The sequence below is a fragment of the Cynocephalus volans genome, chromosome 17, assembly GCF_027409185.1.
Source record: "Cynocephalus volans isolate mCynVol1 chromosome 17, mCynVol1.pri, whole genome shotgun sequence".
Lineage (NCBI taxonomy): Eukaryota > Metazoa > Chordata > Mammalia > Dermoptera > Cynocephalidae > Cynocephalus > Cynocephalus volans.
The window spans coordinates 24,262,957-24,290,783 of record NC_084476.1 but is presented as its reverse complement, the minus strand read 5'-3'; the positions used below and the strand labels follow the sequence as shown (position 1 = coordinate 24,290,783).

Genomic DNA, 27,827 nt, shown 5'->3' with positions numbered 1-27,827 from the left:
CTTATCTTCACAGGTTTGTCAGTATTTTCATTCTCTTTTATGGCCCTAACTAAATCCTCTCTGCTTTATCCACAGGTTGACTCTAAATATTCAGAACCAATAACACCTTTTATGTTATTTTGACAGATTAAATATTGTTCATAGCTATTAGTGTTCTAAGATTGCATGTTTTCCCATCCTTATGAATTTCATGACCTCTGGGACACTCAGAGGAGAATGTTCTTCAGGGTTGGATAAATGACTTAATCCATGGAAAGGGCTTAGAATAATACCTGGTACAGAAAGTAGTCCTTAACAAGCATGTCCCAGCATTATTATTAATACCGTATTTCATTGCATCTGAAATGTCATTGATTGTAAGATGCACCATTATTCTATGTTCCACAGAGGAAGTGTGCTGCCAGGTAACATACAATCCCCAGGAATTATGAGACAAATTTTAGAAATGTTAAAATGTGAAGTGCATCTTAGAATCAGTGAAATATGATGTTGTTTTTGTTATTTTGTGTGTTTGTTTCTAAAGTTTTTGGTAGCATTTCTTGACAAAAGAGCAATATGCCCTAATCATATCTGTCTGGTTCCACGCCCCTCCACCCTCCAAGATTCCCTGCTGCTTTTTTATTGTGGGGAGGGGAGGTCACTGGCTAGTACAGGGATCCAACCCCCGACCTTGGTGTTATCAGCACCACGCTCTAACCGTCTGAGCTAACTGGCTGGCTCCTTCTGCTGCATTTTGGACTAGATGATTTATCCTTAACCTTAGGTAACTCTCCCACTCTGAGGTTTCCTCTGGGTTGTATACACTGTTGTCTGGATTTCATGTTTCCCCTCTTTTTTCCCTTCATTTTGCTGGAATCTATCAAATAATTTCCCAGGAATGGATAGATAGGAAGTAAATTTTGGAGTTCTTAAGTTGTTGAAAATTATTTTCCTTTAATATGATTGAAAAAGATTTTCCCTCAATACTTGTTCCTTTTACAAGGATTATAGATACAATAATCTCTCAAATCTCTTTGAGAATTTTAATTAGAAAATTTTTTAGAAGTTATCTTCTGTTCTTGAATTATCTTCTTCAGTTTTCTTTTCCTTTTCCCTCATTTTTCTCTTTAATACTGCTGGTTTTCTTCTGATGCCTAGTCTACTTGTTTGTCTGTATTTAAGAACGCAGGACAGAAATCTGGTGTTGGTTTCTTCTGCAGTTGTGTAAATAGGTTTGCTTCTTCCCCCTAGGCCTTTTCCCTCAGTGAAAAGCAGCCTGGATGTGTTATTGGCAGGGCTCCTGTTGTTACAGAATGAGGATGGAGAGCTGGTGGCTGGTCAGCAGGCCTCCAAAGACAAGCCTCAGACCCCAGTACCCTAGAGGTCTTGGCTCCCCACATGGTGGGTTTCATTTCCTTAGCAAAGTTTTGTCTGATTTTTTTTTTTCTGGAAAGGGGTTACAGTAGAACAGTGGGGGGGATTAGGGAGGTACTGGCTGGCACAGCTGTTATAAATCTTTTACTGATCCTTTGGATTCAGCTCTACCTCTTACGCCCACCCTCTCTCACCAGTTGTCCCTAAGCCTAGAGTCTGTCCAAGGTTCCAAGAAAATGACTGGCCTCCACCTTGGATGCAGCCCCTGCATGGTGTGATCTAGTCCCTCATTACTCTATGTGTGGCCCCTGGATGCTTGTTAGAAATGCAGAATTTCAGGACCCAGGGGACCTACTGAATCATATTCTTCATTTTAATGAAGTTCCTGTGTGATTTCATTCACTTTAAGATACGAGAACAGGGTTCTAGGCTACAATTCCATCATTCTGTCTTAATTTTTTTTTTTTTTTTTGTCGTTTTTTCGTGACCGGCACTCAGCCAGTGAGTGTACCGGTCAGTCCTATGTAGGATCCGAACCCACGGCGGGAGCGTCGCCACGCTGCCAGCGCAGCACTCTACCAAGTGCGCCACGGGCTCGGCCCAATTCTGTCTTAATTTTTAACACATACCAACAGCTCTCCATCCTCCAAAGTCTCCTTCTGACCAGGCTTCCCTGCCATCCCTGATCCACCCAGTTCCAGACACTATTCTTTAGCTTCCAGCTAAAGACTACAGACCTCAGAAAGCTTCTGGGCAGTAAGTACTAAGGGTGGAGGTGGGGGCTAACAAAATTATGAAATATTAAATTCTGGAAGATGTGGTTGGTCCTGATGGATAAAAGTTTAGGCATTTTCTCTTACAGCCAAATTTTCATAATTAAATTGTGTATAATATGATTGATTCATTAAGGAAGTTGATATGTCTTATGCAGATTATCATTAGTTATAACACACTTTACTGTTGCCCTGACTACCCAGCTTCTCTGGGAGGCTTTGGGCTTTGTGTATTATAATTTTTAAGGTGATAGGAATAGTGGGGACTTAGTTACTGTTGGTGGTGATAGGAAAAGAAGGGCTGTGACTCTTGAGCAAAGGTAAAATGTATTGAAATGCTGGATTTGCTTGGTGGTGGGTGGTGGTTTAGTTTTTGTAGCTGTATACTTAGAGCAATAAAAAACTTTAATATTGGAATTTACATAAGAAAAAATAATTTTGTTATCGTATATTTAAACTTTATAGCTTCAACCCCACCCCCTTTCATTTCTTATTGAAGCATTTCTTTTTTAATTCAGTATTTGATAAGTGGATGTTTTTTAGGACTACAACTGTCATGCTAGATACATGTCATTCTCAAGAAGCAGTATAATGTAGTAGTCAATCATAGGGACTTCAGAGCCAGACTGCCTGGTTTTAACACTTTCTATCTATGGGACTTTGGGCAAATATCTTAACCTTTCTAGTTCTCAGTTTCATCAAAATAAGGAAAATAATAGTATGTCCTAATAGGGTTTTTATGAGTTAATAAAGGTTTAAGCACTTAGAGAAAAGTGCCTGATATTTAGTGAGTGATTGATAATAATTAACTATTGATACCAAGAGCTAGAAGAACTTTGGTAGCAGTGTATACTGGGAATTGTAGTTTTCATTTGTCACCCTGGTTTGGGATGCAAAAATAAGGCAGTGAGATGACACCTTAGTAGAAAAGAATAAGCCTGGGTAAAATAGTGCCAACACCTAGAAAATTCCTTTATGGCAACAATTGATTGGATCTGAGTAGCAGCCATACTCTGGGGTAGGTACTTTTCAGGTAATGGAACAATGGGATACTATGTAGTAGTTAGAAAGAATGAGGTGTATCTATGTGTACTAAAATGGAATTGTGTCCATTTTGCACATATTGTGCAAAAACTGGTGGAACTATGTGTATAATATCTTATTTTTATAAAAGAAAAAGTCTGTGTGTTTTAATACATAAGAAAAAGTTGGCAAGGATATACATTAAATAGTTGACAGTAGTTACTCCTGAAGAGGAGGAGTAGAGGTTGGATGGGGGTGGGGGGCAATTTACTCCTTTGTATTTTATACATTTTTTGTTATAATTTTTACAATGAATATATATCGCTTTTTAAAATTAAAAATAAAGTGTTTTTAAATGTCCAAAAGCAAAGGGGCTCATATATCTCTTATTCGTCCTAGACAGTGTTCTTGTCGGGGTTCCATTTCTGCCCCTTTGCGGGTATTAAACTGCAGGTTCTGGACAGACATCTGAATAGACATCAGTAACTCCACTGAATGTGGAATTCCTATGCTTTGTCCAGAACCAGTTCCCAGCCGCAAACTCAAAGGCCAACGAGGGATCAACAAAAGCTGAAAATTATCTTAAGTGATGGCAGATTTAACAGTCACCGGACCTAAAGCTCAGCCTTTCTTTGCATAGATTATTGGTGTAACAACTGACAAAATTTGAAAGGAATGTTCTGTAATTTGGCTGAATAGATAGTATGTATCTGACCAGGGGTGGCAGGGTGGAGTGGGAATATATGTGTAGAGTTAGGAAATTAAACAAGTTGTCAAGAACCAGAGCCAGGCAGAAACTGGGGACTTCAGATGGTTCTTAATGGCAGAAAACCTTCCTCCAGCACCAGCTGCAAGGGAGACTTGTAGTACAGCTGAGAAGTTCAGGACAATGGGGAGGACAGCCAGCAGTTTCTGCCAAAATTTCTCTAATTTATTGAGATATAATTCATATACCATAAAATTCACCCTTTTATTTATTTATTTTATTTTTAAAAAGTTTTTTAAAGATGACCGGTAAGGGGTTCTTAACCCTTGACTTGGTGTTGTCAGCACCACGCTCTCCCAAGTAAGCCACGGGCTGGCTCTAAATTCACCCTTTTAAAATGTACAGTTTGGTCGTTTCCAGTAGTATGTTCAGAGTTGTGTAGCCATCACCACTGTGGAATTCCTGAACACTTTGTTACCACATTGCCTCCCCTCCTCCTTCACTTCCAGCCCCTGGCAGCCACTATTCTACTTTTTCTGTCTGTGGATTTGCCTGTTCTAGACATTTTATATAAATGGAATTATCTCATATGAGGCCTTTTGTATCTGGCTTTATTCACTTAGCACAATGTTTTAAGATTCATCCATGCTATAGTAGGTATCAGTACTTCATTTCTTTTTATGGCTGAATAATATTCCATTGTATAGATATACCACGTTATATTTATCCACTCATCAATTGATGGATATTTGGGTTTTTTCTGCTTTTTGGCTATTATGTATAAAGTTCTGCTGTGAACATTCATGTACAATTTTCGTGTGGATGTTATGTTTTCATGTCTCTTGGGTAGCTACCTAGGAATGAGCTTGCTAGGTCATATGGTAATTCTGTTAACTTTTTGAGGAACTCCCAGATTGTTTTCCAAAGCTGCTGTGCCATTTTACATTCCCACCAGCAAGGTATGTGGGTCCAATTTCTCCATATCCTTGCCAAAATGTGTTATAATGTGACTTTTCATTATAGCCATCCCAGTGGGTGTGAAGTGTACCTCATTGTGCTTTCAATTTGCATTTCTCTGATGACTAACAATCTTGAGTATCTTTTCATGTGTTTTTGAGACATTTAATAGGAGAGTTTTAAAACGTTAGGAGCATCCATTCTTTTACACTCAAGTTAGCAGTGACCAGTAAATATTAGCAAAAAATAACTTTTGCTTTAACTCTACTTATTATGCATAAATAACCTGTTAGTTGACCTCCTTTCTTCATCTCTCAAAATGATTGATAGAAACAATATTTTATTTATTTCACTATAAAAGTACATAGAACTATAATATCGATAATAATAGAAAGACAGTTAGATACAAATAAAAGGTAACACATAAGTGATGAATCTGTCTGACCGAGTGATATGGCTCAGTCCTTTCCAGTATAGTCATGGTGCCAGAAGGAAATGTTAGATTTCCTGTTTTTTATTTAAACTAAGAAATTAAACTTTCCTAACCTTCAATATATTTATTGACACTAGAACATATACATAGTATAAATAAATACCCATTTGGGGGCTGCTATTCAATAGGTATTTTGTTTTTTGCTTGTACACCTCTACATGTTTTATGTAGAGGTGTGCAATCAAAAAAGTTTGGAGAAGACAAGAAATGAAATGGCTGATTATAGTTGAGAAATTTTCTTAAAAAGCTTAGTTATTAATTCATTTCTTACCCTTCAGCAGGAAAAATAATGAATCTTTATAATTCTGGAGTGCATTTCTGTGCATTTGACTTTAGGATTTGATTCAATGAATATAAATGAATTTTCTTTAAAAATAATACCTGAAATTATATTTTACACAATAGTTTTAGTCCTAGGGTATATTAAAATTTATGTTACAGATCACTAGCTTTTTAACACTTTGTATACTATGTATTGTAATTAATGCTGCTAAATTATTATTCTGTGTTATGAAAAGCAGCCATCTCATTGTTAAGAGAAAAATCTTTATTTTCCTGTTTTGTATATACTATAAATGGGTAGTAGAATACTAATGTATATGGAAAAATATTTTAATTTTTGTTTTATAATGAACTTTTCAAAAATTTGTTATTATCCAGTGACCCACTCAGAGAAGTTAGCATGCTCCTATCATTAGGTCATTACTTCTTGGGTGGAATTTAATGAATATTAATAGCCTAACTCAGAAGAGAAGGAGGTAATTTATTAGTTTTGTGCATTTCCATTTTTATGTATCTGTTTTCCTTTTGCTTTATGTGCCATACATCTTTTATTTCAAGTTTATTAATAACTCTTGTTTTTGAATTTATTTGCATTTTCTGTAAAAGATGGTTTCATATTTTGATCCTTACTGATTAATGTATGTAGTCACATAAATTGAATGTAAATTTAAAGGAAGACATGGTTTCTAATCAGAAGTTTGTAATAACTATTTCTATTGTGGCATGGCATTTTATTTCTTAAATTCATCAGGTGTTACCTCAGATGTTTGAGTTTGAGTTTGTTTATTGAAGCCATAGAATTTCAGCAGACTCATGAAAAACACTTTTCAAATACTCAGTTCGGACTGTCATAATGATTAATGGTTAACAAAGGGTGATTCTTATTTAACTTCCAAACTCTTTTTTTTTTTTTGTCTTTTTCGTGACCGGCACTCAGCCAGTGAGTGCACCGGCCATTCCTATATAGGATCCGAACCTGCGGTGGGAGCGTCGCTGCGCTCCCAGCGCCGCACTCTCCCCAGTGCGCCACTGGCTCGGCCTCTTCAGTACTCATGGTCATATGGTATTATAAGCTCTCTTCGATGACTGTTTGCAAAATAGCAATAATAGCCAGCACTTACAGAGTGCACATTATATCACTAATTACTTAGGTTAACTCAGTTCTCTCCACTCTGAAGTTAGAACTGTAGTTACCTTCATTTTATAGATGAAGAAACCACGTCACACAAGAGTTAAACTTACTGAAGGTCACACAGTAAGAGGGTGGGAGACCTGGGATTTTGACTCTGGCTGTCTGGTTCCCAAATTCATGCTCTACTTAGCCACTGGGCTCGCTTGCCATGGTGATGCTTCTCTTCCATGTCTCAGCATCCTCCTTCTCAGCTGGAAGAGCTGTTCTAGGACCTGGACCAGTTTGCCTTCACTTTGCTTTATTCCTCCTAAAACTTCATTGCCAAAACTTCTACTCCTCCTCTTCCTCTTTAAGTCCTGATCTCTAGCTGCTTTTGTTGTTTCCACAAGGAGGGAATGAAAATCAAAGTGTTTAACGGTTGAGGAAGACATGTACAAATGAGCTTAAAACAATGCCTGCCATGTTGGGTTGCTGAATATATTTTTGTTGAATGTTGAAGCAAATATGCATTTTCTCTGTTTTCTTTTTGGCTTTATTTTTTTCATATAGTTTTAGTGTATCTTTTCTAGTAGTCAGATTAATTCATTTATTTAACAAATATTAATGAGTACCTGCTATTCATTTCTTCAACCATAGATGAATCAGTTAAAAAAAGAGTTCCTGCCCTTGTGGATCTTACATTCCAGTGTGAGCTCCTCATAGAGATTACATTACAGACATTAGTCAAATAATCACACAATAGATCATTATAAATTGTTAGAAATGCTTTGATAGGAAAGAACAGAATTTGTTGGGGTAAGGGGAGGATATTGGAAGATTCCTTAAGGAGATGACATTTGACCTGAGAATGATGGATGAGAGGTTTGGAAATGGAGACCAGGAGTGTATTACTGATAGAGGGATCAGCTTGTGCAAACTATTTGAGAGAGACACCCTTGAGCTACTGAAAAAAGAGCACATTTGAAAACTTGAGATCACTGTGGCAGTAGGAATTCATGGAAAGAATTTAAGCAGGGGAGTAACATGGACAGACTTGGCATTTAGGAATCTCACTCAGGCTGCGTGTGGAGAACAGTTTGAATGGGGGCAAGAGTGGGCGTAGGGAGTCCTCAGTAGCTAAGGAAGGAATTTCTGTGTTACCAATGAATAATCCAGTGCTAAATCATTATTTAGGTCTTAGAATCTATCATTTTAGATGATCAAAAGGAATATATCAGAAATAAAAACTTATCCAGGCATTACCATGTTAAAAGTACTTTTCTCTTGAACATACAACACAATATTTCCAGAGAATAAAATAAGACACAAAAGAATCTGAAGTGTATAGTTAAGACAGAATGAACCAGGCTCTTGGTAATTAAAGAGTAACATTTTAAATTAAAACTTTAAATGGGAAAGACATACACCAAAATGTATCCAATGGCTATCTTTGGATGATGGATTTATGAATAGTTTTGCTTTCTTTATACCTTTTGTATTTCCTGAGGAAAATTTTTCTATTAACCATGTATTTTATGGTAAAACAAAATGAAGTTATTTTGGTTAGGAGAAAAATACACAAAATAACCTTTTCCTTACGTGAATAGTTACCCTTTAAACCATCTGTTTTTTAAACTTCAGATATTTTAAAATTAGATACTTATGCACAGCAAATTTAAGTGTATATAAACTCACTGAAGTGAAATACATTCATGGCTGAATTCCAGAACTGTGCATGGACTCATTTTTACTTTAGAAAATGATTTACTGTTTAATAATTTTTTTTTTTCTGAAGAGTCAGATGTTGAAAACAATGAAAGAGCACTGTATAGGTTGATGAAATAATGTCTGTTTAAAATATTCTGCACTATATCCTAATGGAGTTATTAAAGACTGACCCCAAGAGGAGAGCCACATATATAAAACTGTGGTTTCTTGACTTAAACTGTGGAAAATGTAAATGTCACATGTATAATGAATCCATGTGTCTTCTATGACTGCCTGAACGAAAGTGAGAGTTAAAAAACAAGATTCTTTTTGGAAATTGTATATGTTGTCTTGTATATCAAAGTCTGATGGCAGCAGGTGACTATATATTTTATGTATTACACAGCAGTAGATATTTCAGAAGAAGGAACTCTTGATTCAGTGTCTTTGGCAGTATAATAAAAAAAGTGGAGAAGAAATTTCTAGAGTCTCTAATAAGCAATATATCAATGATACTGTCAGAGTCTGTAGAAAAGTCTACAACATGATTTATTACATTAATTACAGTCATGTGGGTTTCATGCTGCTAAGCCTGCAAATGCGGCCACATTCTAAAGTTGATTTAAGAATACATTTTGGCCAAGATGAAAGTGCTCCTTATTGTGATTAATATAGTACAATATTTATTCTCTTGTTCTGCTCTTCTTTCGCCTTTGTTCTGGTGAAGAATGCTTAATTTCTGTACTGTGACTTGAAGTTTGAGATTTGAGGAACTTCATCTAGTTTTTATTCACACCTGTGGTCTGGTCTCCTTTTTGCCTTTTTTGTGTCTTCTTAGGTTTGACAGAATGTTACATCTTCTTTATACAAGAACTTCAAAAAAAATTCATGGAAAAATAGATTTAAAAGATAATACTAATCTTTCCATGAACTTTTTGAAGACCCCTCGTTTGTGAAGCCTGTTGAATTCACTGCCTTCTAAGCACATGTGGCTAGCCCAAAGAGGTCTGTCTCTAGCCTAGAAGGCTGTTCTCAAAGCTTGTTAGGTCACACCTGCAATGCTACATCTCTTCTTGTGGGGAAGAAACAATTGAGGAGAGCCTCGTTTTCTTAATTTAATTCAAAAAAGCAGCATTCTTAGAAGAGAGAATTCCGTGATCATATCCTTGTTTAGTATTGTGCTGAATCCATGCAGTCACACAAGTTTATATCAAATAACAGGATTCTGTCTTGAGAAATGGAAGGTCTCCTAAGAGTTGCTTTAGATATAGATATTAGCTCCAATTGTTCACATATGTTCACGACAAGATATTCGTTTATGCATGAGTGCCTAACATTGGTGGCCTTTATAGAATCTAGCTTGGAAGAATTAGCAAATATTTGCTACATTTAAAGCATCAGTAGAGGAGGCGTTCAGCTGAGGTAGGAAGACTGTGATTTAGCAGGTTGGAATACATTTTCTAAGCAGTGATATGTTTTAAGGGTGGAACTAGTTGACCTGTGTGCCAAACACTGAGCTTAGTGGTTTACTTTCCAATTTTATTCAATCCTCATGCAACTCTTAAGAGAGGTGTAATTATACCCATTTTACAGTTGAAGAAACTGAGGCTTAGGTTAAGAAAGTTACACAGACTCACATAGCTGGTTAAGTGGAAGAGTTGGGATTTGAACCTGGGTATTTTTACTGGCAAAGCTGGAGCCATTGACCATTGATGACAGCACCTATGTCTGGTGCACTGAAAGGGGTCAAGTAGGATAAGATTTGAAAAATGGTGTTTGGCAATTAGGTAAACAGTGCTGAACTTAATTTCAGAGAAGTTGCAAAAGAAAATTATAAATCTAGTGGGTTTCAAAGGGAAATAGTTCTTTAACTCATCATTATTTCATCTACTGATAGTACTGTCAGTCCAGTATGATTTTTGAAAGCATTTTTCACTGAACAGAAGTTACTTAAGTAAACATTACATGTTTATTGTATTGCTATGTGACTACACCAGTTGTTGGGTTGAGGCAATAGCTATGCCAGTTGTATGGCTAGGGCAATTCATAACTAAAGCCAAAATGTTTCATTATTTTAGTTATACTAATTTTCCATTTGTATTGTCAGGGCTAGGGCTCAGACCCTTCAAACCCATTTTATAGACTGGGTCACCAGACACCTCATATGCCCGACTGGGTCATAGACCCCTCGCACGCAGGTCCATGCTAGGTAATTGGGAAAGATCCCAGGAGCCATTGGAAGACAACATGAGTTCAGTCCTCAGCAGCAGCAGCGGTAGCCTCTTGGGGCATTGGCATCCCGGGGGCACTGACAGCAACAGCTTGCAGCGACAGCCTCCAGCAGCAGTAGCGATCTCCGCACAGCCCCTGCCCCACGGGGGGTGGTGTGGATCAGAGCCACTGTCCTTTATACTTAAGTCCATAATACAGGACACCTGGGTGCACATGCACAATTACATTAGACAATAACCAAGGAACACCTGGGTGCACGGGCACAGCGAGATTCTGAACATCTGAGGGGCCCTGACCATTTTCCTTCACTTTCCCTACATTTATTTAGCAACTGTTCCACCTGGGAATTAAAAACTTTCAGAACAGAAAATCTGCTGTTGCAGCAGTGTGGCAGGTGCTGTAACTGAGTCAGAGCTTGGGCGGAGGCTTATTTGAAGAAAGAAGAATCATTTCTAGACCTTCTGGTGGAAGGGAGAAATGAGGAACCATTTCTCAAAGTGTGGCCTGGTGGACCACACCAATATTAGAAACATCTGGGAGCTTGTTAAAAGTACAGACTTCTGCACCCTATTTGCCATAAATTAATTCCTGGTTGTGAGAGTCTGCAAGGTCATTGCCTGGTCTCCTTTACACCTGTGATGCCTCACTCCCACCTTCCAGCACACGTAGCTCCTTGGTCTGATTTAATTCATGTAGAGAAACAACAGCTGAAACAGGTGAGAAAGAGAAGGAGGCTCTTTCCTTGTTCTTTTTGGCCCTTGTGGTGGTTTAATAAATTCTGTTGTATTTTTTGCCCTATTTGTTTTCTAAATTTTTATTAAGGAGAAAATCTCCAGAAGCCCTAGAGTCACATAGCATACATCCAGGAGAAATGAGTAGATGACTAATGTTTATTTAAGTGATTTCTGCTTCAGTGAAAAATACCATAAAAAAATCATACTGGACTAACTGGTACTTTTGTTCTAAATCTTAGTGCTCCTGAAAATGTATGTGAGAAATCTTTTCCACCGTTGGAAAAGATTAACTGAGCATAAAAATAATATGCTGGTCAGATAGCTATAACAGCATACAAATTTGGCTTCAATTAATGATGTTAACAATCCTAGAAAATAGCCTGTGTTTTAAAGTTCTAGGAGAAAGCATGAAAATATAAGGAATTGGGTATTTAAAAGAGAAAAAAGACACTGACTTTTAAAATACATTTTATATAGTTACAAGGTTATCACAATTTGAAGTAAATATAGTTCACTGTTCCCCCCCACCACCAATAAATTGCAGGGATTGAGAGCTATTGCTGTTTTCAAAAATGAAACATGAATGTTGGCAAATATGATTTTTGTAACCACTGATAAATAAAATTGAAGTTGGCCTATCTCCTAAGATCACCAACCAAGGATTATATTTTTTAAAATACCAAGATGGTTTTCCTTGAATATAGTCATAAGAAATTTGATTTCTTTCAAATGAGTACATCTGTAGAAGTAAGTACTTAATAGACAACACTATAATATCAGTATAATCTCTTTAAAATGGAAGTTGGGGGTGGGCAGAGGGAGCTGTCTGTTGATTTTATGGATATATTCTCTTCTGGTATGGACTTTTGTTAAAGTACTATTTTCCTTATCATGATAGTAAGATAAAGATATTGTCTCGTGGCAATTTGTGTGCCAGCTGATAGGTCCTTATTTTCTAAGCAACTACCCTGGGAAAAGCTTCCACTGGCCTCGTAAAGTCATTTCATACCATTATTGTAGATGTCCACACCACCTGCACTGATCACAACAGACTCTCTGAAGAGTCTTAATGAAGAATAAGGTGACTATATAAAATTCTGATTGTGAATCCCAAAATTTAATTTTATGCCACTCACGTTTTTTTTTTTTTTTGCAATCAGTATGGTTGGTCTGAAGTGGATTGTGTAATTACATATAAAGAGTTAATCTCAGTAACTTCCAGCTTTGGAGTTCATTCAGTCAACACATATTTATTGAATGCTGCTACTTCTCAAGTGCTTTTCTAGATCATGGGAATAAAGCAGTGAAGTCTGCTGTGGGGAGACAGACGCAATACAAGTAAACCAATAAATATGTTATATGTCAGGTGGTGATAAATGTATGGAAGAAAATAAAAGCAAGGGAAGAATAAGGGATGTAAGAGGTGGAGAAATGGGTATTGGTTTATTTTTTTAAAAATCAGCTTCTTTAGATGTTTGGCATTTGGATGTTCTTTGCACTTAGCATATTCAGTCTCTCTCCTTGGTGTGTATATTTATAATGACTGTATAAGACCTGCCATCTCAGTGGTCCAATTTTATTCCCCACTCTACCCTTTTTCCCTACCCCCAAACCGGGATCAGTGTTTTATAAGTCTTCATGAACACAAGCCAGACTCCTCCTCATCTCTTTCCGTTTGCTCATGCAGTTTCTTCCTGGGATGCCCTCCCCTCCTTATCTGCTTAACCAAATGGTACCCATCCTTTCAAACCAACCCAAGTCCCAGTTCTCCATGGGTTAGAGCTCCAACGTAGATCAAGCTCTATTTGACTTTTCTCTCTCTTTCTTTCTGAATTTCTGTAAGACCTATAGAGCCTGTGCCACAAACAACGCCTAATTGCCCAGTGCGGTGTATGGTCTTTTTAATTGGTTTTATGTGTGGTAGTCTTCTGTCTAGCTTTGATGTAATCTTCGTTAACTATCAGAGACTTGTCTTTGACTACACCCCAAAGATCCTGAAATGTTAGGGGGCACAGTGGGTACTCACAAATGTGGGTTAAATATTAATTCCATTTGCAGCTTCATAAATATGCCTGCACACCAGATTTTTTACTTCTCAAATTTAAAATACATTCTTATTTAATAAGCTCATGGACTTACCATTCACTGGCTTATAAAGTGAATTTGAACATCATTTCTTTTCTGTAACAAGTGAAAAATGAGACAAAATACTCTTCTCTTAAATGAAAATAATAAAGGAGAAGTTAAATATCAGGAAATGTTTCTTATTTCAGATGTATTGCTTTAGTAAAATCACAAAGGGATATGATAGCTAAGTTTGTTTTTATTTTAAATTGGGTACTGCAGCAATAGAAGCAAATGAATCTGAATTTAAATCTAACATAAATCTTCTCAAATTAAATGAGAACATAAGATACTGCACTAATTATGTGTTTTTCCATGCCATCTCCTAACTAGGGAGGAAATAATTGGATTAATGGGGCATGGGAGACTATGTAAATAAGTATGGAAAAGCTGTCTGCATAAAAAGCTTTCCTCAGGCTGTCAGGAAGCATTCGTGAGCTGGTGCAGAGGCTCTTTTTGGGACTCCTCTCCAGGTCGCAGATCTCTTGGAAGTCAGTAACCTAAAACCTTTCAGTCTGTTGACTGTGTTTACCGAAGGCTCATTTCACTTTACTGGGTTTTATGGGATGGCTTCTCCTTTTGAGAAGCTTTGAGTAAGTTTAAGTGATAAGTATTGTGGCTCTTGTAAATGGTACAGGCAAGAAATAAGTGATCATCCATTCAAAGAATGAATGTCACTCATACTTTCTGTATAGAGAATTTACCCACCCACCTTACTTATAACCAGAACCATGCTAGTGTCACAAGTGACAGCAAGGACCCCTAAAATAATATCCTGGCAGGGTATGGCATATGGGTAGAAGGTAGCTAATATAAGTGAAAGGCCTGGGGGAAAGATAGGCATTTTAAAAAAGGCGAAAGATTTATACGATCTGAAGAGAAACCAGAGTATGAAGATAGGCATTTTAAAAATGCATCCCCTACCCATTGACTAGGTGAAAGAGCAGGTGTGTGAGGACAGATCCTAAGTTATATTTTAGGTCTGGGTACATATGTTGATGAGGATGTTAAGTACATAGGTTCATGGGAGCCAATAGGAAAGATTATTCTGATGCCTGCTCATTCATAGTCTATAAAATTTTGTTTCTAATTGTTAAATACTTAATTCACTTAGAAAAAAAAATTTGTACTTGCATAGTTTTGGCTGCCACCCTGTCTTCTCCATTCAGTTTTCTGTGCCTTTGGGATTTTACCTGTATTCATTTAAAAAATTTTGTTATTAATCACAGCCTTCTTTTTTTTTTTTTTTCTTTTTTTTTTTTTTTAATTTTATTTTGTCGATATACATTGTAGCTGATTAATGCTCCCCATCACCAAAACCTCCCTCCCTTCTCCCTCCCCCCCCTCCCCCCCAACAATGTCCTTTCTGTTTGCTTGTTGTATCAACTTCAAGTAATTGTGGTTGTTATATCTTCTTCCCTCCCCCCCCCAATTTGTGTGTGTGTGTGTATGTGTGTGTGTGAATTTATATATTAATGTTTAGCTCCCTCCAATAAGTGAGAACATGTGGTATTTCTCTTTCTGTGCCTGACTTGTTTCACTTAATATAATTCTCTCAAGGTCCATCCATGTTGTTGCAAATGGCAGTATTTCATTCGTTTTTATAGCTGAGTAGTATTCCATTGTGTAGATGTACCACATTTTCCGTATCCACTCATCTGATGATGGGCATTTGGGCTGGTTCCAACTCTTGGCTATTGTAAAGAGTGCTGCGATGAACATTGGGGAACAGGTATACCTTCGACGTGATGATTTCCATTCCTCTGGGTATATTCCCAACAGTGGGATGGCTGGGTCGTATGGTAGATCTATTTGCAATTGTTTAAGGAACCTCCATACCATTTTCCATAGAGGCTGCACCATTTTGCAATCCCACCAACAATGTATGAGACTTCCTTTTTCTCCGCAGCCTCGCCAGCATTTATCGTTCATAGTCTTTTGGATTTTAGCCATCCTAACTGGGGTTAGATGGTATCTCAATGTGGTTTTGATTTGCATTTCCCGGATGCTGAGTGATGTTGAGCATTTTTTCATATGTCTGTTGGCCATTTGGATATCTTCCTTAGAGAAATGCCTACTTAGCTCTTTTGCCCATTTTTTAATTGGGTTGCTTGTTTTCTTCTTGTAAAGTTGTTTGAGTTCCTTATATATTCTGGATATTAATCCTTTGTCAGATGTATATTTTGCAAATATTTTCTCCCACTCTGTTGGTTGTCTTTTAACTCTTTTAATTGTTTCTTTTGCTGTGCAGAAGCTTTTTAGTTTGATATAATCCCATTTGTTTATTTTTCCTTTGGTTGCCCGTGCTTTTGGGGTCGTATTCATGAAGTCTGTGCCCAGTCCTATTTCCTGAAGTGTTTCCCCTATGTTTTCTTTAAGAAGTTTTATTGTCTCAGGGTGTATATTTAAATCCTTAATCCATTTTGAGTTGATTTTAGTATACGGTGAGAGGTATGGATCTAGTTTCATTCTCCTGCATATCGATATCCAGTTATCCCAACACCACTTGCTGAAGAGGCAGTCCCTTCCCCAGTGAATAGGCTTGGTGCCTTTGTCAAAGATCAGATGGCAGTAAGTGTGTGGGTTGATTTCTGGATTCTCTATTCTATTCCATTGGTCAGTGTGTCTGTTTTTATGCCAGTACCATACTGTTTTGGTTATTATAGCTTTGTAGTATAGCTTAAAGTCAGGTAGTGTTATGCCTCCAGCTTTATTTTTTTTGCTCAGCATTGCTTTGGCTATTCGTGGTCTTTTATTGTTCCATATAAATGTCTGAATAGTTTTTTCCATTTCTGAGAAAAATGTCTTTGGAATTTTGATGGGGATTGCATTGAATTTGTATATCACTTTGGGTAGTATGGACATTTTCACTATGTTGATTCTTCCAATCCAAGAGCATGGAATATCTTTCCATCTTCTTGTATCCTCTCTAATTTCTCTCAGCAGTGGTTTGTAGTTCTCATTATAGAGATTTTTCACCTCCTTGGTTAACTCAATTCCTAAGTATTTTATTTTTTTGGTGGCTATTGTAAATGGGCAGGCTTTCTTGATTTCTCCTTCTGCATGTTCACTATTGGAGAAAAGAAATGCTACTGATTTTTGAATCACAGCCTTCTTAATAAGATCATTTTGCCCATCTCAATGCGTGTTTTTTTCATTAGTAATAGTGACTCACTCAGTTCACCTGCTAAACCATATACATACTTCAGAAAATTTCCTGCTAAACCATATACATACTTCAGAAAATTGAGAGTAACTTTTATAGTATGACTTCTTTTGTGTTGAAAAACTTTTTTATCATCACGTTAGGTAAACAGGACTATTTAGAACTCAAGTTCCATTTCTTATCATGTAATTCAAACAAAATTTTAATGAAGTTTGACTACTAGTTACAAATGAATACCAAAATCTTCAGGAATGTAATTCTTCATAGAGAAGATTTCATGTGATCAGAAGGCCTTCAATAATCATTCATAGGCATCATGTTAGGGACTAGAAGTTACAGCAGTATCATTCAAATGCAGAGAACTAGATCAGAATTCTGGTTTTGAGAACAGAGAATAAAGATGTGTTAGCTTACTTCTCCTTTTTGAAATCACTTCGAAGAGAAACAGAAACAAACACTTTAAAACTAGAAGTCTTCTGTAACCCTGAACCACATTATATAAAGAAGGGCTGCTGAAGGCAGTGACAGTGATCAGACTGGGATTTGGGTGTGACAAGAGACACATGAATGTAGATCTCAGATGAAAGCAAGAGACCTCAGTTTTTCACTGAGTGGCATAATTAACAATCACTTTTAAAGAACTGGGATGGGGGACTTGGGTTGGTGGTGAGAGGTTCCCTGGACCCTGTTTGACACCAGAGAATAGCACAGGAGACAGGGCTGTGTTAAGAAACATGCACACACTTGCCATCTTTGTGGGAAGTGGTCTGTTGGTGAGACAAGGCAGTGGGGAGATACTTGAATTTATGTTTGAAAGGGCCCATTCAGTACCCGAAAAGTAGACTAATGCACAGTCATCAACACTGAGATATATCCTGGTAAAGTTATTGCCCTTCAAAGATAAAGAAATAATCGTTTAGATAACCAGTCCAAAAAAATAAAAATAAAGGCAATAAAGAGACCTGTAAGGGAGGAAGATAATGCTGACCATTGACTTTTCTACAACATCATTGAATTCTAGAAGATAGTTGAACAATGCCACTGTTGTTCAGCGGGGAGAAAAGTACGAGTTGAAAATTTTGTACCTAGTCAGTCTGTTATTCAGTTATGAAGGCAATAAAAGGCTAAAGATATTCTCAAATTCAAGATCTCAGGAAAATATAATTTTCATAGATACTTTTTGGATAAGCTATTATAGGACAAACTTAAGTCAACTGAGAGAAGGAGACTGACAAAACACTGGTAGTAAGCATTGATTCTATCAATTGAATTGTTAGACTGAGACCAAAATGTGGAAATTGTGATTAAAAATGGAATGTTATAAATTATTTTATAAATATTTATAGTAATTGCTATAAACCTGGCAATGTGGAAATGTATAGTTTTTAAAAGTACAGAGCAGAGAATGTAGGAAATAGCATAGACTAAGATTCAAAAGATAATACTTAAAGCTAATAATTCAAGTAATTAGGGTATAAAAATATTTGAAGGTATAAAGGTAACACTAGGCAGACTAAATCAAATAATAGAATTAAAAGTCAACAATTATAAAGACTAAGAAAAATAATATAATAGAAAATGGTTCATTGGAGGAGGAAATGGAAGGATGTGGTATATTAATTTTGACATTGCTTATAGTGGGGTATCAGCACAGGCTGTATAAAAATAGAGGATTTATAATATGATGCAAAATTATAGCAACAGTCATAACACTAGAAAAATTAACAAAAGAATGTAAACTGGAAAGTTTCTTTACTCCTAAAAGGAGACACTGAAACAGATTGGTTCTTTTTTAGCCTCTGGCTGTTGTTGCTTGCCTAAGGATGAAGCCAGCACAAGTAGGAAAGAGCAACTGAGCAAGAGTCCTGTTGCAATGATAAAACCAGAGTGCTTGACATATACTATCATCACAAGGACTATGTTTAAGTCTGACAGTAAATATAAATGAGATAAACTCAGTGGAGACTTTCAAATTGGATCACAAACCAAAACTTTCAAATTGGATCACAAACCAAAACTGTATGTTGTCCAAGTATTAGTGTTATCAAATAATATATCCATTTCTGAAAACAATTTTGCAAATGGTGTACTAAAAAATAACAGATCTATGGGGTAGACTACTCAAAGTCTGTGTAATGTTGTAATCAGATAACTAACAAAAACTAGTTCTAATAAAAATACTAGCATAGTTTAAAGACACGATAAGCTTCTAGTAAGTAATTATAAATTACAGTAAAATAGGACTTTACTGTTAAAAAATTTTTTTACAGTGAAGTTATATGAAGAGAAAGGGGAGTAAGGAGAATTGAGACTGTTGAGTTACAGAGGTGAGGGCAAAATGCACAAAGATTGGGAAAACTCATATATTAGATGGACATATTGAGCCAAGGAGAGGAAATGTGCAGAGAATGGGCATCGTGTACAGTACTCAGACCTCCACAGTGTGCTGCCTTCCACTGTGTTGGAATACTAGTGGAAAAAACTCAAATTCTCCGAGGTAGAAAATAGCAGGAATAACACCTCAGAGCACGATGAAGTAAAATTACACACTTCTGACAAAGCTAAGAAACAAAACAAAGCTTCCTCCTGCATTCATCTCTAGTTTTAGAAACTTTCTCATGCATTTCTTTTAAAAACTTTTTATTAGGTGTGACATACATACAATAAAGTAGACCAGTCATTAAATGCATGTGATTAATTTTCACAATTTGAATACATCTGTGAATCCAGCACCCAGCTCAAGAACATAACCAGCACCCCAGAGGCCTTCCTCATGTTTTATTTTCTTTTCCTTTTCTTTTAAAAAAGGTATTATATTTGATTTATTTCTTGGTATTTTCTGTAGCTTCTGTTCTTATTGTAATTATTGAAAGCAAGAGAATTGTAATAGTTCTATGTTTTATTATCAATCTTCTCTGGTCTTACTAGATTTTGTTATTAACTGAAAAGCTTATTACTATTACTTGAATTTAAGATGATTTCCTCCCACATATTCATGTAAAACGAATGGGCATGTCTTTACCCTTTCAACTTCCTCTTGTGGTGCCTTCTAAACTGTTAGGAAAGGATATGATAGTGTGACATATTTTTTAAAAAATTTTATTTTCCTACAGATCGAACGGCTCTCTCTTAACTAAGAGTGAGGCCCAATAGAAAGAAGGGAAGGGGTTTAAAACAAGTTGGGGCTGAGGACTAATTGAAGAAGTATGAATTGTGTTAGCTTGGTGCCAAAAATGTAGAGGAGATGTGGAAGTGGGAGAGCAGCTGCCTAACCCAGAGAATGCAGATGATGACACCCTCGCCAGCACTCCAGGTCCTGCCATAGTCCTCTCACCAGCTCCACTTGCAAGCAGACTGACTAATCCTGCTTAATTAAAATCATCAAACTCAAATGTTTTTCTTCTCACACCCCTTTGCAGAACTTTGAAAAGACTGTATACCACTCACTCACTTTTAAATTGACATCTGAAGATTTTCAACATGTTTTAGTTTATTTTTGTAAAAAGGAGGTAGAAAATATTGAATACTTTATGAAATGAAGATGAGGATCTATTGTAACTAGAATCAATATTTTATATGATTTGATAATAGTTATTAAGCATTTTATGAATAAAAGCACACTGAACTTGAGAAATGAATAAAATTGTAAATCTCTACTTTATCTTGCACATTTTGGTAGTTCTGAAGAATATTCCAGTTCTAGTTAAAAGAATCAAACTCACTTACCTAATACCCCTTCAGAGGTCCTGAATTCAGAACACCCCATTTCAGTCCCCAAACCATGTTTCTAATGGCAGATTTCACTTTTATCAGAATATGTATAAGACAGAGAAGGATGGGAAATACTGTGGGTTTAATCATTGCCTTATAAAGGTTTGACTCTTCAAAGTCTTTTATACCCCAGAGCATGTACCATAGTAAATTTGGGATGGGAACATATACAAACCTCAGTGTTTATCTCAGACAAATAAGTTTTAGAAAAGATTCCATGTGAAAGTTGAGAAACTGGAAATTTTTTCCCTAAAGTTGTCTGTGAATGTTTCTTTATTAGAAAGTCTTTGTTTGAAGTTTGAAGACGGTTGTGATAGATATTTAAACAAGTAGCCAAAATAAATAGATGTGCTGGCCCCTTTGGCTTTGCATGTAAATATGGTAAAAGGTTACATTCAGCCTGTGGCTACCATGTTTTTGATGGAAAGATAAGTGTCTATATTGTTGATATATAAACAATTTCAACTGGAAGAAAGTAGCATAACCGAAAGTTAAGTCTACTGAAGCATAAAATATGCTTTTATATATTTGAATTTTGGAAATGTGACCTCTCAAAGATGTGCCTATAAAAATATGTAACTAGTGAATTTTTGCACGTTATTTTACAAAGTTATGTAGATTTTGGCAGTCATACCTTAGAATTGTCATTTTAAAATGACATGGTTAATCATAAATATGTATAGTAATACAAAAAGTAGTGTGTTTTTTGAATAAAATTTAGTTTGTTAGAAATTCTGTTTTTATGGTTAGATGTGGTAATTACAAAGACCTCCACTGAGCAACCTTATAAATTGATCTGAAGTTTTCCTAGATAATTGAGATAAACAAAATGCTTTTACCTGATACTTTAGAATTAGAAATTACATTTTTATGTTGTTTTAAATTAACCTTTGTGTTTGCCTCTCACCCATCAATATGGTAGACTGGTTTTCTATTGCATAATTTCATCTTTAGAGTTTTTCTTTTGAGTTTCACCCAGACCATGTCTGACATAATCGTGGTGATTTTTAACAAAAAGTTTTTATTATTAATGTTAAGATCCCAAAGTGAAGTTACGTATTACTGAAACGAAACCATTTAAACGGTATAATTATATTTAATCGTTGTAAAAAATTGGATAGAGTAAGGGTTTCCTCTCTAGGACACAGGCACTAGAACATTTGTCACTCAAAATGTGTTCTCTCAAACCTCGTCATGAGCATGGAGGTTCTGGTTAAAATGCCGATTCTTAGGCCTGCCACCTGGTAATCTGCATTTTTTCCTGTTTGCCTTGCCTTTGTTAGGCTAGTAATCTGCATTTGATTAGGCATTGTGAGGTACAATAAAGTGTGAGGACCACTACTCTAGATCAGCATTACCCAATCATGAATGATCCATAACAGAAAGAGGCACCTCAAGTCCTTGATGGCAGAGTATAATTAATAAATTAATAAAATAAAATGATGTGTGCAGGAGACATACCCCTTTCTTTACATCTTGACTACAATAGCCTAATTCGAATCTCATTGTCCTGTCTTTATAGCTATGAAGTTTTATCCTCATTATCGTCAAATATTTTATGACTTACTACAAACTGCCCTGCAGTTACGTACTTATAAACTGTATTTACCGGAATTGCTGTAGAACAGCAAGTATCTAATTAACTGTCATAAAAGATTTGTTTAGTCCTTTTAAAATACATATTTCTGATGATGTGTTAAATAACAAATACAGATATTTTAGTTTAATTCAATAAAAGGGAACTAGTACAACCTCCGATTTCACACATGAAGTGATTCAGAGTGAGTTTGTCAGCTCTAATGGGGCCCTTGCACACTACAGTAGCATAAATAGCACATTTCTGCCCCACATTTTTCCTAAAATGAAGACTGTCTCTAACCTCACTGTTTTCACAAACCTTCATGCACTAAACTATGTGCCAATGACACGAGAAGCTTATTTTAATTGTAATGGCCCATATTCTTGTCTAGTATATCATCTGTGAAACTGAAGTTGGCTAATATCATGTGACAAGTATGTAAATAACATTTATCAGTGATCTCTGTAAAATTGATTCCTTCTTTCCCTTTTCATTATAAAAGGAAACTTTATTTCAGAGTAGAAAGTACGTTGTTTGAACTCATCAACACCCTCTCTATCCCTCCCCTCCCCAATTTGTTGCAGACCAGGATGAAAGAGCAGCTGAGCTCAGCAGGGAGCAGAACGAGAAAACCATCCGGAGCACACAGACTGCGCTCCGCAATTTCCGCGAGTTCCTCATCTCCAAGTATCCTTCTGAAACAAGAGAGATTTATGTCATCCCTTGCAAGGAGTTGGATGCCTACCTTGCCTCTTTCTTTGTTGATGCCAGGCAGAAGGATGGGTCTGAATACGAACCCAACAGCTTGGCCAATTACCAGTGTGGGCTTGAACGGTACCTGAAAGAGCACAGGTATGGCTACAGTATCACTAGGGATAAGGAATTCAAGCGCTCCCAAGAGGCCCTGAAACAGAAACAAATTGAACTCCGCTGCAAAGGAAAAGGGAATAAGCCACACAAGTCTATGAAGCTCACCTTTGCTGATGAGCTCATCCTGCGAAAAAGGGGACTGCTAAGCCGCTATAACCCCGAGGGTTTGCTCAACCTCGTCTGGCTCAACAACACAAAAGCTTTCGGGCACTGCACAGGCTTCCATGGCTCTACCTTGAAATGGGGCGATATCCGGCTCCGGGTAACAGAAACGGGGCTAGAGTACTTGGAGTGGATGGGTCAAGACACTGGTGACCTGAATGCCAAAACCAAGAGAGGGGGGACGGACTCCCGTGTGTATGCCACCCAGCATGCCCCACAGACATGCCCCGTCCAGGACTATAAGGAGTATGCCCAGCGGCGGCCTCCTGCCATGCGCTATGAGGACGCCCCGTTCTACTTGTCCATCAAGCCAGTCGTGAACTTGGCTGCTCTGCATTGGTACAACTGCCAGGCCCTTGGCAAGAATAAGCTGGCCAAGATGGTGAAGACCATGTGCGAGAAGGGCAACATCCCTGGCAGGAAAACCAACTTCAGTGTGTATCAGAGCTGCAGCACCTTGTCGGAGGCCCAGAGCAACCAGCTGGTGCTTATCTGTAACAATCTGAGCCAGCAGGCTGCCCAGTCAGTGGCTGGCCACTCCAACAGCGGCAATTTCGTCGTCTCCGCCTCCTATGACTCTTCCTCAGACACTGCTTGACCAGGTGTCCTGAGTGAGACCCCAGTTTGGTTACTGTGTCCAGAGAAACTGTGATTATCTGCTTCTCATTCCCTTTCCTCTGCCGTCAGTGTTAATTAACTTTATAAAAATATAAATATATAATATATTTTTCTTTTTACAAATAAGCCAATGGAGATAGTTTAGTATTACTAACATAGTATTTATAGGCTTAAGACAAGTGTACTTGTGGGTGATTAAATGTAATTACTGTCACAGACTCTACAAAACCTTAGTGGTTCTCAGGCAACACAAAGTAGAGAGGAATAACGTTTTTAAAAAACTGTCAAAAAGGAAACTGAGAGTCATCCTAGATGCTTGTGTCCTCAACTCCTGATTTTCCTTCCCACCCCACCTCTTATTTTTGGTCTCCTTTAAAAAAAGTCTTTATTTTTTTAATTTTTAAAATTCTGTATTCATCAGGAGGAGACAACACTAACTTTACTGCTTACACAAAACTGTATTCAGCCAGATCTAGCATATGAAACTGTTATGTAAGCTTGACATCAAATTATTTACATATTCTTTTTTAACTTAGAATTTTTGCTCCTGTGCCTCATTTTTTACAATGTATGAAAATCTAGATGTTTAGCTAACATCTTTCCTTTTTGAGGGGGAAGGGTGTAGAAGGAGGGAAAAAAGGTGCCATTCTTTTTGGGAGATAATATCATTTTAAAATAATATGCAGAGTCTTATATTGTGGCAAAAAAGACTGTTACATAGCTCATTTTTACTGTTGTGCTTGAACCTGGATAGTATTTTTTTTTGTCCATATGAAATCAGTGTAAATGAAGTTTGAGTATCAGATTTACAAGATATTTAAAACTACCAAAGCTTTGAAAATGTTCCCAAGCATTAGATTGTCTATCAAGCATAAATAGAAGGTAGAGAATGGAAAAGTCTTACTAAAAATCTAGAAGCACTAGTTGAGACAACAAAAAAAATCCTCTTTGAAGCTTAAATCTCTCCTGAATTATTTATTTATAAGCATTAAACTTCATTCTCTTTTCCTTAGGGGGTTACTTGATTCTGTAGTTGAGATCAGAGGAACGTTGACACTCATTTTAGGTAACAATATTTTGTTACCAGATTTAGCTGAATTCAAAGCATTCTTGAAAATGTGTAGGTTTCTTCTGTGGTAAATGTAATGCATTTATCTGTGATATCCTGCAATTATAATAGTAATTTTGGTTAAACATTTTTCCAAGGTCTTTGTTTTCAAGTTGTGAAGACTGTGGTGAATTATTAGTTAAGATTCTTCAAAAATAAAATAACTTAGACGTTAGAACCACAGTAAAGCTGAACTAGGTTCCTACTCTGTATTGTCATTAACACACACTCCAAATGTTAATTGATTTGTTGGATCTGAGCATTCTGTTGGGAGGTATTTGTTCTTTGAGGCAATCTCATAATTCACATTAGCTAGGAAGGTAGGTGGTATTTTATGTATTAATTTATTGTATGACCAGGACAAATTTTATTCTGATTTGCTTTGCTAAATCTTCATAGAGTTGAACTTTCCCATGGCTAGGTGCCTCTTTCCAACACTAAGTCATAAGCACTTAAAGACACATTCCTCTAAGCTGTGACCTTTCATTTGGCACAGGAATGGCATGTCTGCTGTGGACTTTGTGTGGTGGAATTAACTTCATTTTCATGACTTCCTTCATAGAGAAGCATCCGTTTATGTATCCTGAAACAAGAAGAAAGGGCAGATGATGTCTTACTTTATTTTTTATATTAATAATGATGAAGGCTGCCATTTTTGAGCCAGTATGCATGCCAGCACCGTGCTAAGTGACTTACATGCATCACGTATATAATAATTCTAATTGTAAAAACAATAGAAAATACAGATAAGGATAAAGAAAAACAATATGTACTCATAAATCTATTAGCCAAAGATAACTACTGTTAAAATTTGGGCAAATATTTCTCTAGATATATTTCAGAACATACATATTTATTTTTATACATTCAATGACTTTGAAAAGAAGGTGAGTTATCTCCATTTTATGGTGAGATCAAGATAAGTCAATTAGATTATAGCTAAGGAAAAGGTAGTCTGTCATCTCACTCTAGGGCTTTTTCAATTTATCTTTCTCAGCACCAACTTGTAACTAGTTTACGTGATTTGAGCCAGAGATAGGGACACAGTGTCTCCGCATCTCTGAAGGCTGTCTGATGAAAAGGCACGCTGAGTGGTCTTTCGTGGTGGCACAGTGTGTCCTCGAGCCTTCCCCTCCCTCTATTCGTTTTGAACCACAGGGCCTCTTTCTCCCATTTCTCTTTACGAAACCTTCCTGTTCTCCTTATGCTATAGCTTGTCCATAAATGCATAAGACAGCCTACTTTAAGGGAACTCTTTCTTTAAAATAAGGTGGTTCTTATGTGGATTACCTCTCATGTTTAAAAGAAAAAAGGTTTCTGTTAAATACTTAAGATGTGACTGTACATTTTTATTTTTTAGTTGTCATAGTTTCTAAAATCTTGATATGTTTTTGACAGCAAAGTAAGTTTGTCTTGAGGGAGAAGGGTAGTCAGTAGGCACTAAGAAAGTAGAACTAGAAAGTTTCAAATCCCTATTTGTGTTTGTTTTGGTACTAAAATGAAAAATCTCTCTCCTGCTTAATCCTATTGCGTTTTTATTTAGAAGAACACAATTATACTGAGAATGTAAATTATTTATTGTTTATTTATATTGCTGTGGTAACTCAAACCATACAGGAACATTGTAACATTTAGATTCAGAAAACTGTTTTCTGAAGAATGGCTTGGTAGAAGCACAACCAAATTACAGTATCTCTTTGAGTTACTTAAATTATGAAAAATCTGCAAATACCTCTAAATTTTGTGTTTTTATCTAAACAATACTGAGGACATACCACTGCCAGATGCCATGTTATTATTTGGAATTTTAACTTAAAAAAATTATGTTCACACTGTGGCAGATGCTGATACAAAAATCATATATGTGCTTTAGCAAAAACTGAACAGTCTAACAGGTGTTCACTACAGCTGAATGTGCTGCCTTTTCAAGTAATCCCATAGTTTCGTATAGAAAAAATAAAACCATATTTGCAAAGCTTATACTTTAAGGTCAATGTAATGTCATGTAAGAAGTTCTACAGTGTCCCTCACATGACTCAAAGTTTTACACTGTCTACAATGAAAACACTGAACCCATCTGTCAGCATTTGGATGACATAGCTGCAAAATTCACTCTTGCTTTCATATTCATGTGAGTGGCTGGCTATTGAAAACCATAGATGTTAGTTAGCAATTTTTTGAAACAACCATGATGTTCGAAAAGGTTAGAGATGTTTAGGATACTTATCTAACACAGCTTATTCTTAAGATTCCATTTGTTATGATGGTTATTAGGGCTGGGCCCAATATGATTTATAAATATATCTCAGCTATTACTTTTCCCTATGTTAAATTTTCTCTGTTAAATCTTTGTCAGGTCTGCAAAAGAATAGTCTGAAAATTTGCTAGCACAGATCAGGTCTCTTTGGTTTTTCAATTAGATCATTGTTAGCTGAAACTTTCGTAGCATTAACTTGTCAAAGTCATATGGCTTAGCTTCCAGACACCATGAAATCAATGACTTTATTGAGATGAAAATTTATAGTCACATCACAAATGTTTATTGAGCAGCTAGGGTCTAGACACAGGGAGGAGTATAAAGATGTATAAAATAGTCCCTGTTCTCAAATAATTTATAAAAGACACTGTAATAAAAGTTTTATTTTATTTTTGAGAGCCCAGCAAAAGACTTTATGCCCATGCTGTCTTACATAGTTTTCAAAACTGTACTCATGCAATTTGTCCATTGTTTATTCACAGAATATGTTGGTTTTCTGCAGTACACATAATACTGCTTTGAGTATTTTCTGGAGAATCGTCCGTAGAGACTGTTTGAAAATCAATAAGAAGATGAGGCCATTTCCATACCATCCGTTGTATTCACATGGGTGCACATATGCGTAAGAATATACAGATGTGTCATCAGTGACTATCACTTATTGAATACTTACAATGTGCCATTGTACTAAGTGCTTTTATAAGTTATTTCACTTACTGCTCACAATGGTTCTATTAGATAAGTTGTATTATTTCTCTTTTATAAATGAGGAAATCCAGAGAAGTCAAGTGGGCTGCCCAT

The 27,827-nt window shown here is 36.5% G+C and overlaps 1 protein-coding gene across 2 annotated transcripts in view; it reads left to right on the top strand.

Moving 5' to 3' along the window:
• Positions 1-27,827, top strand: part of KIAA1958 (KIAA1958 ortholog) — a 138,753-nt gene that overhangs the window by 71,621 nt on the left and 39,305 nt on the right. The window contains exon 3 of one of the 2 annotated variants that reach the window (XM_063082286.1): positions 22,596-22,679. The exons of the other annotated variant lie outside the window; for it this stretch is intronic. Within the exon in view, the coding sequence (XP_062938356.1) occupies positions 22,596-22,679 (84 nt within the window). The remainder of the gene's footprint in view (positions 1-22,595; positions 22,680-27,827) is intronic. 2 annotated transcript variants of the gene reach the window in all.